The 14,789-nt window shown below is 47.9% G+C and overlaps 1 protein-coding gene across 1 annotated transcript in view; it reads left to right on the plus strand.

Annotated features, from left to right (window-relative positions):
• LOC135057086 (uncharacterized) overlaps positions 1-14,789 on the plus strand; it is a 220,000-nt gene that overhangs the window by 121,388 nt on the left and 83,823 nt on the right. The window contains 1 exon segment of the mRNA XM_063962985.1: positions 457-648. Within this exon segment, the coding sequence (XP_063819055.1) occupies positions 457-648 (192 nt within the window).

A 14,789-nucleotide genomic window follows, 5' to 3' on the forward strand; every position in this document is an offset into this window, starting at 1 on the left:
CTGGTGTTTCTTATAATTATTATACTTCTAGACCACTGAGTGTTTACTAGACGTCACATGAGGATGAGATGTGTCACTGATTCCCTGAGGATGGAGAACGACAGCAGTCACGTGACTGAGAGGATACTAAATCACACCCTGTAGATCATCTACCTGCTGACAGGGGAGGTGAGGGGATCTGGGAGCGTCACAGTGACATCACTTATATCTATAGTAATAATACAGGGACATGACTGGGGAGGTGAGGGGATCTGGGAATGTCACAGTAACGTCACTTATATCTATAGTAATAATACATGAACATGACTGGGGAGGTGAGGGGATCTGGGAGCGTCACAATTACATAATTTATATCTATAGTAATAATACAGGGACATGACTGGGGAGGTGAGGGGATTTGGGATTCTATGCAGTAATTGTGTAATTTATCTTTTCTTTGTTTCTCACAATACACAGGATTACACAGTAGTAAAGAAGCCATCCGGTGAGTGTGAAACACCCAGCCGCCACTCCTGTGTGCCAAGAGGACTGAGCAGGACACAGTGCCACATCACGGTGCCTCTACCTCACTCACTGATACATGAGAGGCACAATGACCAGAGGATCCCTGAACTCACCAACAAGATCATTCAGCTGCTGACTGGAGAGGTGACTGCTGGGAATGGGACATTATACAATAACACCGGGGGATGTGTCTGGGTGATGACTGGAGAGGTGACTGCTGGTAATGGGACATTATACAGTAACACCAGGGGATGTGTCTGGGTGATGACTGGAGAGGTGACTGCTGGGAATGGGGCATTATACAGTAACACCAGGGGATGTGTCTGGGTGATGACTGGAGAGGTGACTGCTGGGAATGGGGCATTATACAGTAACACCAGGGGACGTATCTGGGTGATGTCTGTATCACTGTGAAAGCACAGGGAAAGCAGTGTAATTAGGGGTCTCTAGCCCCAGCACCACAGTAGGACCCTGATAACAACATGAAAACATCTATCCCTGTATAAGAAAGCAGATGGGGTTATAGTTTTAGGGGTCAGTCCTATTAGGGCTCCGAGCAATTTCAGCCTGAAATCAGCCCGTGACGAGTGCGAGATTGGTGCAGTTACCGGCATTAAAAGTAGTGGCAACAGCACAGCGCACCCTTCACGGCTAATGGGATTGACCCCTTATTGTGCAATTTGCATTTCTCTGGCAGGGTCCACAGTTTATCCACAGGATAACCGTGGTATATGATGGCACCAAATGATCTTAAGCTTTCAGGCCTCTCAGGATGCAACGGGCCCGTCCATATATCCCCGCCCACTGGCTCAGGCAAATCAGTTTTTTGTTTGGTGCGGCAGGAGCCTGCCCATGGTCAGGGGGCTGCTGCTCTAGGGCAGCCCTAAGCTTTCTTATTTTATTTTTATAGTCTTACTATGTTTTTGAGCGATCTTCCTTAAACGTATATTGGAAAGAGTCGCTCCAACAACTCTCCGCAACAATGTTTACCCCTGTGTACAGTGCTGTTACGGCGGGCGTCCGAGTCGGATATACTAGCAGGTCCAGCAGACGTTACCAGCCTGTGGCTGGAGCACGGGGAGAATGTAAGGCATCAGTTCCCCGTAGTCGGGGAATATGGACACAGCCGCACTGGAAGGAGACCATCAAACAGTCGCTGACACGCCGCCACCACGGGTGCTCCAGCGCTAGGCCTTAGGGATCATAAGGCACCGGGATTAGTATGAGGCTGCTATCTCTAGGGTTGATGTCAGCGGTGGGGAGTTAGACGCTCTCCTGGTCGCCCCTCCCCCCAGTTCATGACCAGTTTCCACGAGTCTCCCACCATGAACTGTTGCCTCAATTCCGTCTCAGACGCTACCACGAGGGGTCTCGGTCGCAGCATATGCCCTGCGTCTGTGTTCACTAAGCGCTACCACAAGGAGACCCGGTCGCAATACAGGCGTCTGTACGCCCGATGCATCTGTATGCACAGTGCGTCTGTGTTCACTTAAAGTTCCCGGAGCGGCGGTGTACACTAGTAGCGTCTGAATCCACTCAGCGTTCGCTAACGTATTGATCGATCTTGGAACTGTATCCCACTCTACCGAGTATGGCTTATACAGCGTTAAATTTCTATCTACTTTTGTCAGTATGAATAGTTAAGTTTAGTGCCTATTGCATATGAGTCTGTGTACATTACTGTAGTTTTCTTCGCAATGCGTCTGAATACATTAAGATCTGTATAAAACAGATGCAGTAATATGTACTCCTACATACTTTAAAATATGTTTGTAGATGATTATGTGCTCATATGACCAATATATAACATGTGACTGACTGCTAGTGTGATTGCTGACTTTAATATAGGTTTGTCAGTTTGTCTTCTGATCCTCAATGCTGGTGCATGGGTGGGGGTCAGCTTTAGAACAATAAAGTGGTTACAGTCACAAATTGTATAGTACTGTGAAAGTGCTGATTATTTATCATGTCCAAGAGCGGCAAAGGTGACGAGAGTTCACATAAAGTAACACCAACACCTCATAGCATGTTGTCTTGCAATAACTATATTGTCCTCTCTGATCTTGTACAGGATGGTTTATGTGTAAAATGGTTTGCTTGTCAGCATAATAGATAAATCCCCTTTGGGCGATGTTTGCACAGACCTTGTCCAGTATAGCTAAAAGGTCATCAACTGCACAGGCTACACAGGATGATTCATCAGACGATGAAACCTCTATATACTCTTCTTCGGCATACAAAGAACAGGTAAATATAGCTGAGTTAATGAGAGCAGTAAAGGCTTTTCTGTCCTTAGAGGATTTAGCAGAGCCCGTGTTAAAAATAAGGTACCTATGTTTAAACGTCCCAAAAAAATAGGGCCTCCTCATGGGGGATCCCAGCAGCTGATGAAACTCATGGAAAAGCTTTGGGCTATACCCAATAAAGAATATAGGTTCCCAATAAATGGGAATCCAATTATCCTTTTCCAGCTGAGGACTATTTGAAAATGGGAAATGCCTCCTAAAGAGATACGCATATCATTTGATAGTGCAAATATATATATGGCCTTTGCCGTCACCGTCAAAAGAGGGATGGTTTTCTGAAAACCATATTGTCTCTGTCTGGGGCAGTCATAAGGCCAGCCGTGACTTCACCTTGCACCCAGCACACCACACTGGATAAGCCCAGGCTCACTAGATCTTGGACGCTAAGCACTGATGGGCCAGGTTAGTTCTTGGATGGGAGACCACCTTGGAATACCAGGTGCTGTAGGTACACTGTGCTGAGGTACTGGAAGACAGGTTTTTCAGCGCCTGCAAGGGAGCAAGAATCCCATATAGCTCATATGGACACTAATGTTCTAGGGCATCAGCATTAACAATAGTTTGCCTTTGGGGGGTGTGGCCTAGCTACTGTGAGGAACAGACACACTGCCTTGAGCTCCCCACTCCCAGAGGCTCAAACTGGTTATTTTCTAACCTAAACCCCTCACAAAGTCCCCCAGTTTATAGATCCCCACCTACAGCACTCAGGGAGTGACTTGGACTGCGACCTCGGAATCGGGGAGCGATTGGAAATAGCTCCTGCGGATTGAGGCCCAGTCGCACCCTCCAGCCTGGGGCCTCGATTTAAGTGAAGACCCGACGCGGCCTCCCGCCGACCCGCAAACTGCTGAATACCCGCCGGAGACAGGACCCCCTCTCCCAAAGGTGCTTACCCACCTCCTGCTGCCGCTGATAAACACCCTCACATAATAATAAACGGTGCTGGGTGCTGCTTCATCCAGGAGAGCTCCGTCCGGCGGCCATATTGGAAGGGGCAGACCTTCAGGACGGGCCCCACACTGCAAGCTGGACTTACCGCACAGACCCGGTGAGACTCTCCACCCGACGGCTCCGGGCTCCGCTCACCGCCGGACGTGTTTGCTGGGCCTGCCAGACCTCCGGTCCTCGCCGCATCTCCTCCACACTCGGAGCTCAGACCCGGCCGTCGGCCATCTTGGGGGTGGCGTCCGGCCGCAACAAGCTCCACACCACCGACGCAGCTCTCCACACACAAACTGCGGGGACCTCCCTGTCATCGGACCCCCCCCCCCCCCAAAGGTACATAGCCCCCCACAGCTACACACGCTCACCCTGTACGTCAATTAGCACTCTTATTACGAGTGCATAGCACGGCGGCCATATTGGAGGTGGCATTCACTGCCAATAAGCATTACAACACCGTCTGCATTGCCCGGCCGGGCCCAGAGCGCCCCATACAGGGCACCGCTCACCACTGGACACCTCTACCTAAATTGCCAGGATACAGTCGCACTCTACCCCCGCACTCTAAACGGACCCGCTTGGCGGCCATCTTGGAGGTGGCAGAGACAGCAACCTCACACCGCCAACACCGCCCTCATCTGATACTGAGGATCCTGGCTGGAGGACCCCGCTGGACACTCCTTGGGACCCTGTGCCTCAGCTTCACAGAGAGCACACACACACGCGGCCCTCGAGACACCGGCCGATATACCACCGCCTCAAAGCACAGCACCTGAACCCCCCCCCCTCCCTCTGGATGGTGCTGCTCACCCGCGCCCTCCATTCCATTCCTATCTTACAGAGCCCAGTTCCTCACTACATGCGCCTTCACTAATTCACCTGATGAAGATCTACCTCTAGATCATGGGGTGGCCTGACCAGAACAGGGGCACAACTACACGCTACCATTGCTAACACCATCTGCCTCTAATGCATCTACTTCAATGAGACCTTAATTGCCATTTATTCACGGGAAGCCCCATAGCGTTCATTCCGTATTACAGAACTTTCCATTTTTCACTTTATTTTTTCTCACGGAATGCCACAGAAGCGCCGAAAGGCCCCTGCTCCATCCAAACCCAGTATTATCAGGGCGTGGGAAAAAGCAGGTTCTCTGCCGAAACAATCACCTATAGCTGAAAGCAACCTAAACATGGCTGGTGCCTCTCGTACCGACCCTCCTTTGTCGGCTCAGGATGTGATCGCCATAGTCACTAAAACGATACAATCAGAGATGAGATCGGCCCTAGCAGATTTTAAATCGGAATTGGAAGACCTAGGTTCCAGAACGGGCACTCTCGAACAGAAGGTAGATGAAATTTGTCAATACCAAAGCGTCATGGATCAAGAATTTACAGATTTACGGGCAGAGATGGAAACATATAAAGACCAGCTCGAGGATATCGAAAACCGAAATAGGCGGAATAATATCCGCGTACGCAACATCCCGGAAACAATAACTGCCGACGCACTACCAGCCTACCTAAAGGACCTTTTTCTCCACATAAGCCCTGACATCTCAGTGGACCTTCTTCACTTAGACCGAGCCCATAGGGCCCTCCGCCCAAAACCGCCCTCGACCCAACCACCACGGGACGTTATCCTCCGCTTTCACTATTTCAAAGCGAAAGAGCAAATTATGGCTGCTGTTAGAGGGCTCTCGACGGTCTCCCATTCTGGGTCTCAACTTCAACTCTTTCAGGACTTGGCACCATCGACCCTAAAGAAAAGGAGAGATCTATTGAATGTCACCAAGACTTTGAGGACCCACTCTATTAAATACAAGTGGGGCTTCCCCTTCCAATTATTGGTCAACAGAAATGGCACGACCCACGCTGTCAAGACCCCAAATCAAGGATACGATTTACTAAAGTCGTTTGGTCTCCTAGAAGATGCACCAGAAATAAGCCAACAATCTACTTCGCCTTCTAGACCCCTGGCGCCATCGAAGGAATGGACCCCGGCTTAACTTAATTTAATCACATCAATTACATTAGACACGCTAACATAGAAAACTCTGCTCCATACTCTATTAATGTTAATTCTTCATATACTTCCTGATGTTCTTTAACAATAAGTTTGATAATGGTCCTATAAGACAATCCTGGCGCCCTTTTTTCTTACCTTTTCTCTTTACCCTCTCGCCTCAGGCATCAATAGGTTGCCGTGTTGGTATTGTCCCCAGTTCTCCCCTAGGCCACCCCGTTCTTTTTAGACGTTCTTTTTAGACGTTAACTTGATATGTTCACTAAACTTCACGTTCAACGAATTTTGCTGTTTCTACACACCCTCACACCCACACTCAGATGGATGTGTCAGGACGACACTCCCTCTGCCTACAATGGACCGAGCTCCACTAAAGGAGTAGGTCCCCTTTTCTTCCCTCTGACTCTTAACCCCTCTCTCACTATCTCTAACCTGCTCCCTGTTCTCCCTCCCTGCCCTTTCCGCCAGTCGGGATGTGAATCCCATCTGCTACTGTGCTCTTTCTCTTTTGACCCACCATGAAGTTGACAGTTTTAACTCTCAATGTAAACGGTCTTAACTCCCCAACTAAAAGGGCTATGGCCATCCAATACCTTCACAGGCGTAAATCTAGCATTGTTATGCTGCAAGAGACACATCTCAAGACCCCCCACTCTTCCCTCACGACCAAACAATATCCCACGGCCTATCACTCCTCCATGAACGCTAAACGCCGAGGTACGGCAATTCTCATCCACCACAATACGCCGATCACCATACATGACTCTATCTCCGATCCACTGGGTCGATTTCTTATCCTTAAGGGTACGTATAACAACGCCCCAATCATATTGGCCTCAGTCTATGCCCCTAATGACCAGCAAGGTTCCCTCTATGCCACATTCTTTAATCAACTTACCCAGATGCCCCGAGGACTTATCATTATAGGAGGGGATTTTAATACTATCACGGACCCCAAACTAGATAGATCACGCCCCTCTAACACTCCCCCCAAACATGCCAAGACATCTAAAGCGCTCATGTCACGATTGGCCCTTCACGATCTATATGACGCATGGAGAGTACAATACCCCAACGCGAGAGGTTTCACACATTACTCTCCCCCCCATGACTTGCACACTCGCATTGACTACTTCTTTGTAGACCGTGCCACATCTCAATCTCTTGCAGGCGCACAGACTCTCCCTGTACCATGGTCAGATCACCTAGCAATCGAACTAGAAATTTCTTCTCAGGTAGGCCCCCGACCCACTCGCCACTGGCGACTGAACGAATCCCTCTTCTTGAAACAATCAAATATTGAGACTATCACTACAGCTCTCACGGATTTTATTACCCTCAACACTACCCCTGATATCCCCACATCCATCCTGTGGGAAGCTCATAAGGCCACCCTCCGGGGCACCCTTATCAATTTGTCAGCTGCATCTAAGAAGTCAGAGATGTCACGCATACTAGAGCTAGAAAAGACACTAACATCCCTGACAGACCTACACCACAATCATCCTAAAAGACGCACTTATCTAAAAATACTCGCTGTTAAGGGACAACTGTCGCAAATATTATCTAAAAAGGCAGCACAAACTCTGTTGTGGGTTCGACAAACTTTTTATGAAAAATCAGATAAAGCAGACACCATCTTGGCTCGCAAGTTGCGAGCTAAACGCACTCGTAACCGTATTCTTAAGCTAAAATGTACTGACGGCACTATTACCCATGACCCTCAAGTTATGACCAGACAATTCCGTCAATTCTATAACTCACTTTATAACCTCTCACACAACCCCTCTACCGTACCCTCAGACATCACCTCTCTCACCCAATATTTGAACTCATGCTCTCTACCCACGTTATCCGTAGCACAGCTTCAAAGCCTTAATGCAACGATCACTGATGAAGAGATTAGATTAGCCATTAAATCGTTACGCCGCTCTGCAGCGCCAGGGCCTGATGGCTTCACCGCCCTATACTACAAAAAATTTGCAGAATCACTGCTACCTATGCTTCGCCCACTCTTCAACTCACTTCTGGAGGGAGGCACGCTCGATGACGCCACCACCAGGGCCAACATCATAATTATCCCTAAACCACAGAGAGACCCACTAGAGATGGGCAATTATAGGCCTATCTCTCTTTTAAATGTCGATTTAAAACTTTTCGCTAAGATTCTTGCCATGCGCCTTTCCCCTATTTTGACGTCCTTGGTTCACCCAGACCAGGTGGGCTTTATCCCCAACAGACAAGCATCCGATAATACGAGGCGTCTGATCAACCTTATTCAAATAGCAACAACCCGCTCACTGCCGACCCTGGTGGTGGCGCTCGACGCTGAGAAAGCCTTTGACAGGGTGGCTTGGCCATTTCTGACTCAAACCCTACACCATATGGGATTTCGAGGCGCTTTTCTCAACGGTATTAACTCGCTCTATCACAACCCTTCCGCTTCCGTGTTAGTAAATGGCCTCGCGTCTGAGCCCTTCCAAATTAAAAACGGCACCCGACAGGGATGCCCCCTCTCTCCCTTGTTGTTTGCCCTTGTCATGGAACCTCTCGCAGCCAGAATAAGGCTCAATAGCAATATCACGGGTATAGAAGTAGGTCACTCAGACCACAAGATAGCAATGTATGCGGATGATGTAATATTGACACTGACCAACCCCACTGACTCTCTCCCAACCTTATTTGCTGAGACGCACATTTATGGTTCACACTCAAATTATAACATCAACACAGATAAAACAGAATTGTTAGACATCAACATCCCTCACTCAGACTTAACACTTCTTAAAATGAACTTCCCGTTCCGCTGGCAACCTGAGAAGCTTAAATACTTGGGAGTATATCTAACAAAATCGTATCCCCGATTATATGCAGCCAACTTCCCAAGACTACTTGCCTCCATCAAAACAGATCTAGTAGCGTGGAATAAACAATATATCTCATGGTTCGGACGTACTGCGGCGATCAAAATGAACGTCCTACCCCGCTTATTATATTTATGGCAGACGCTCCCAATCCACATCCCCACGTCAATCCTTAAAAATCTACAGCGCGACATTTCAAATTTCATATGGGCAACCAAAAAATCGAGAGTCAAGATGCGAATACTACACAAACATCAATCCACAGGAGGTATAGGTATACCTGATCTAATTAAATACTACCGAGCCACCCAACTAGCATCATGCATCCACTGGCACGCCCCGCCCAACCAGAAAGTCTGGACACATATAGAAGCTCACACATTATCGGTATACTCCCCTTCCACCCTCTTATGGTGCCTACGTACACAACGCCCGCCAACTTCAACCATGCTCCCCACAACACGATTCACGCTATCCATATGGGACTACTGCACACGATTATACCAACTCCGCTCATTCCACCCCCTCTTGGTCCCCTTGTGGAACAATCCTATCTTCACTCCTGGTATAGACCACTGTCATTTCCCACATTGGACTGCCCACAATATTTTGTTTCTATTGGATCTAGCTCCCCTACATACCTTCCCGGACTTTGCTACTCTACAATCGCGCTTTAACCTCCCCCATAGAGTTTTTTACCAATTTTTACAAATCCGACACTTCCACCACTCGCTCCACCGTCCTTCCCCAGGCACCCCCCTCACACCCACCTCAGCTATCGAATCCCTGTGTCGCTCACACCACCTATCTAAAGGTCTTATCTCGTCAATCTATCAGATCTTACTATCACACAATCAACCTACTAAGGAATCCCACGAACTGGCATGGGAGAAGACTGGTCCCTAATTAAACTGGCCATATCAAAATGCTCAATCTCAGTGGGCATTAAAGAGAATGCTTACAAACTATATACCAGATGGTATTTAGTGCCGACCCGACTCCGTGCAATTTTCCCTGATGCCTCGGATCTTTGCTGGCGACAATGTGGCCAGAGAGGATCCTTAATACACGTTTGGTGGACGTGCCCAGTTATAAGTCAATACTGGAAGGAAATGCACAAACTAATTAAACATATCACTGACTTTGACATGCCCTCTTCACCCTTTTATTCTCTCTTAGCCAGACCAATCCCCAACCTTCCACGTCCCACGCTCAAACTAATCAATCACATACTTAACACAGCGAAGTGTCAGATAGCATCGCACTGGAAGTCCACAACCCCACCTCCCGTCCCAGCTACAATTAATGCCATATGGTCAACTTACAGACTAGAACGAATCTCCTCAGTCCTTCATGACACTCCGACTCAATTTATCCGCGTTTGGTCACCTTGGACCGATTACTACAACGCCGAACCTCCCCTGTCAACCATCTAAAAACCATCTGAATTCATCGAGCACGATGCTACACCCCGACTGGCAAACCCCCCCCCCCCCCCCACTACTTGTATTATATGATTGCATCTTCGATTTTGTGAATCCTATCCCCGACCCTACCTCCCCCCCCCCCACATTATCACCCTTTCTCTTTCCCCCTTTCTCTCTATTATTCTCTTTATCGGCACCCTTACTACCTCCCTGTCTCCCCCCCCATAAATAATCCCTAACGTTCTATACTACTTTCCTTCTTCATCTTTCCTACAATCTACTACATATATCTTTTCTACCAGATTTATGACCAGTATATTCATCTTCATATATATAAAATGTTAAATTCTATTTCAATGTTATGAGTTACACTCCTATTGATCTTCAATGATATATATTGGACCGCAGACGCTTGTTACAGTATAACGATGTTTAGCTAAGATATTATAATAAGCCTACTGTTTTTTCTCTCACGAGTTGTAACTCAATTCTAATTCACCCAATAAAATATTCTTTCAAAAAAAAAAAAACCAATAGTTTGCCTTTGGCTGGAAGTTTCTGTATGGTAAGGAGTTAACAGATATTCTGGAGTCAAAATCAGACTCCAAGAAGGTCACTTTTCCTTCCACATATAACCCCAAACATAGGGGTCTGGTTTTCGGCCTTGTTGGTCATAAAGGAACTTAATAGCCCCAATACAATAAGTTTGGTAAGGCAAAGAAGCAAAGGCAACCAGAGGGCCAGCTTCCAAACCAGAGGATAAGCCATCAGCATGATGGTGCGGTCCTCCTTCTGGGGGACCCATGGATAGTGGGCCAACTTCTTCAGTTTGCACTGTTCTGGTAACAGTTTACAAACAGATGCCTGGGTGCAAGAAGCGGTATCTCTAGGTTATGTTTCTCTTCAAGAAGCATCTTCCTCGAAGGTTTCTGTTCCAGTCCGTCTTGGGTAGAGGCGAAGGACAGAAGCAGTTCAGAAATTGCTTTTGTCAGGAATAGTCGTTCCAGTAACCCCTGCACAATAGGGGCAGGGGGTTTTACTCCAAACGGGTTTGGATTCAGAAGGATCCTTTCACCCCAATCTCAAAATCCTAAATAGATAAGTTTGGGTACCATGGTTCACTTGTAGACGCTGCAAAACGCTCCATAGTTTTGGCATGGAGCCAGGGAATTACAGGGTATCCCTGGATAGTCAGGATGTTTACCTACAGGTTCCTATAGCACTGTTCCATCAGTGTTCTCTCAAGGTTCACCGTCCTCAAGCAACATTTTCAGTTCCAGACCTTACCCTTTGGGTTAGCCACAGCCTCCACAGTATGTACCAAAATCATGATGATTATGGCAGCTTATCCCCTCAAGAAGGGGATAAGAAATTGCCATGCCTAGACCACCTTTTATTATCCTGGCACAATCACAGGAAAGGCTTCTGTGCCATCTCCAACAGACAATGACTTCTCTGCAGAGGCACTGGTGATTCATAAATTGGGCAAAGGCATCTCGGGTTCCATCACAACGGATGACTCACTGTGGGGCTGTACTGAATTTCAGTCTGCAGAAAATGGATTACTTTGGAACAAGATATCCAGGGTACAGTCAAGTACTCAGGAGTTGTTACACAGTCAAACGATATCAATCCACGCAGCTATGCGACTGATGGGTTTGATGGTGTCAACATTCGACATGGTGGAGTATGCACAATTCCACTCAAGACCTTGGCAGCGTCTGATTCTAGCCAGATGGAATACATCAGACAATAAAGAAACAGACTATGGTACTTTCACACAAGGTAAGAAGGCATCAGCCGGTGGCTACAAACATCCCATCTAGACAAAAGGAGAACCTTTTGGATATCAGATTGGGAGATCCTGACAACAGATGCCAGTCTCCAGGGCAGGGGAGCAGTGTCTGGAAGATTATGGTTCCAGGGACAATGGACCACAGAAGAAAGTTGCCTGCCAATAAATCTGTTAGAACTTCAGGCCATATACATGGCACTGATTCAGGCAAAAGACACTCTTCAAGGAAGACCAGTCCAGATCCACTCAGACAATTTAACGGCGGGGGCGTACTTCAACCATCAGGGAGGAACGCGCAGCCAAACAGCAATGAAGGAGGTAAGTCACATACTAAAGTGGGCAGAACTCCATCTTCCAGCATTGTCCGCAGTATTCGTTCCAGGAGTCCTAAACTGGGAAGCAGATTTTCTCAGTCGACACGCCATTCAAGCAAGCGAATGGGCTCTACACCCGGAAGTCTTTCAGACTCTGGTAGACAAGTGGGGTTTGCCAGAGATAGATCTCATGGCGTCCTGTCTGAACAACTAAGTGCCCGCATACAGGGCAAGAACAAAGGATCCCGAGCGATCTTTGTGGACGCCCTGTCAGTGAAATGGGAGTTTCATTTGGCGTATCTATTTCCTCCGAACATCCTGCTACCAGGGTGGTGAGGAAGATAAAAGAAGCAAAGGGTGCCGTGAGTCTAATAGCTCCGGCTTGGCACAGAAGGCAGTGGTACACAGATCTGCAGAGAATGTCGATGGATGCTCCACGTCTGCTCCCTCAACGTCCCGATCTACTTATGCAGGGTCCTTGTTATCACAAGCATCTGGATCGACTATGGTTGATGGCGTGGCTCTTGAAACCTCAATCTTAAAGTCAAGAGGATTCTCGCTACAGGTATTTAAAATATTGCACAGAGCAAGGAAACCCTCCTCAGCTCGCATTTATCACCGAATATGGCAGGCCTATATTCATGGTGCAGTGAAAGAAATATGGACCCAGAATCTTTCCAAGGTCTTAGCATTCCTTCAGGCAGGAATGGATAAGGGTTTGAAGGTGGCTTCCTTGAGAGTACAAGTATCAGCATTGACTGTAGGGTTCCAAAAGAAAAATTGCCAATTTACAGGATGTGCATACTTTTTCCAGGGAATGCTGCACATTCAACCTCCTTTTGTTCCTCCTACAGTGCCTTGGGACTTAGTCCTCAAAGCCCTTCAAGTTGCTTCGTTTGAACCACTTAATAAAGTGGATCTTAAATAGTTGACAGCTAAAGTTCTCTTTCTACTGGCTATGGCGTCAGCTAGAAGAGTGTCAGATTTAGGAGTGCTGTCATGTTGTTTTCTCTTTCTGTTTTCTCTTAAGTCCTAGAGGATGCTGGGGACTCCGTAAGGACCATGGGTTATAGACGGCTCCGCAGGAGACATGGGCACTCTATAAAGAACTTTTAGTATGGGTGTGCACTGGCTCCTCCCTCTATGGCCCTCCTCCAGACCTCAGTTAGATTCTGTGCCCAGAGGAGACTGGGTGCATTACAGAGGAGCTCTCCTGAGTTTCTCTGATAAATTAATTTTGTTAGGTTTTTTATTTTCAGGGAGCACTGCTGGCAACAGGCTCTCTGCATCGTGGGACTGAGGGGAGAGAAGCAGACCTACTTAAATCCTAGGCTCTGCTTCTTAGGCTACTGGACACCATTAGCTCCAGAGGGAATCGGAACGCGGTACTCCCCGTAGTTCGGCCCAGAGCCGCGCCGCCATCCTCCTCTCAGACCTGGAAGAAAGAAGCCGGGTGAGTATGAGAAGAAAAGAAGACTTCAAGACGGCAGAAGACATCAGATCTTCACTGAGGTAACGCGCAGCAGTAACGTTGCGCGCCATTGCTCCCACACTACACACACTACAGGCACTGATGGATGCAGGGCGCAGGGGGGGCGCCCTGGGCAGCAATAAACCTCGTTTTTGGCACATATGGGACATATTAAGCTGCAGAGGCAGGAAATAGTCAGACCCCCGCCATTTTCTTAAAATTGAAGCGGGACTGAAGCCCGGGCGGAGCTTTATCCCTCAGCACTAACCAGCGCCATTTTCTCCTCAGAGCACTGCAGAGAAAGCTCCCCGGACTCTCCCCTGCTGAACTCAGTGACAGAGGGCTGAAAAGAGGGGGGGGGCACATATTTTATTGGCGCAGTGAGTACCATTGGTTATAAATAAAAAGCGCTGCCTGGGATTTATTCCAGTGTCAGTTAGCGCTGGGTGTGTGCTGAGATAATCCCTGTGTGTATGGGGTGTCGGTACGTGCGTGTCGGCATGTCTGAAGGAAGGCTCGTCTAAGGAGGAGGTGGAGCAGATGTATGGTGTGCCTCCGTCGGCACCGCCGACACATGAGTGGATGGACATGTGGCATATGTTAAATGAGAGTGTGGCCTCTTTACATAAAAGACTTGACAAAGCTGAGTCCAAAACAGGGAGTCAATCCACGGATTGCACTGGGTCACAGGGCCCTGCAGGGTCTCAAAAACGTCCCCTACATTTGGTTGACACAGGTACCGACACGGATTCTGACTCCAGTGTCGACTACGATGATATAAAATTGCACCCATGGGTGGCAAATAGTATTCAGTGTATGATTATTGCAATAAAATATGTTTTACATATCACTGATGACCCCTCTGTCCCTGACACGAGGGTACACATGTTTAAGGAAAATAAGCCTGAGGTAACCTTTCCCCCATCCCATGAGCTTAACGACTTGTTTGAAAAAGCTTGGGAAACTTCAGATAAAAAAACTGCAGATTCCCAAAAGGGGTTCTTAAGGCGTATCCTTTCCCTGCACATGACAGGTTACGTTGGGAATTCTCTCCCAGGGTGGATAAGGCTTTGACGCGCCTGTCCAAGAAGGTGGCGCTACCATCTCCGGACATGGCTGCCCTCAAGGATCCTGCAGATCG

This window comes from Pseudophryne corroboree, chromosome 3, assembly GCF_028390025.1.
Source record: "Pseudophryne corroboree isolate aPseCor3 chromosome 3, aPseCor3.hap2, whole genome shotgun sequence".
In the NCBI taxonomy this organism is placed as follows: Eukaryota; Metazoa; Chordata; class Amphibia; order Anura; family Myobatrachidae; genus Pseudophryne; species Pseudophryne corroboree.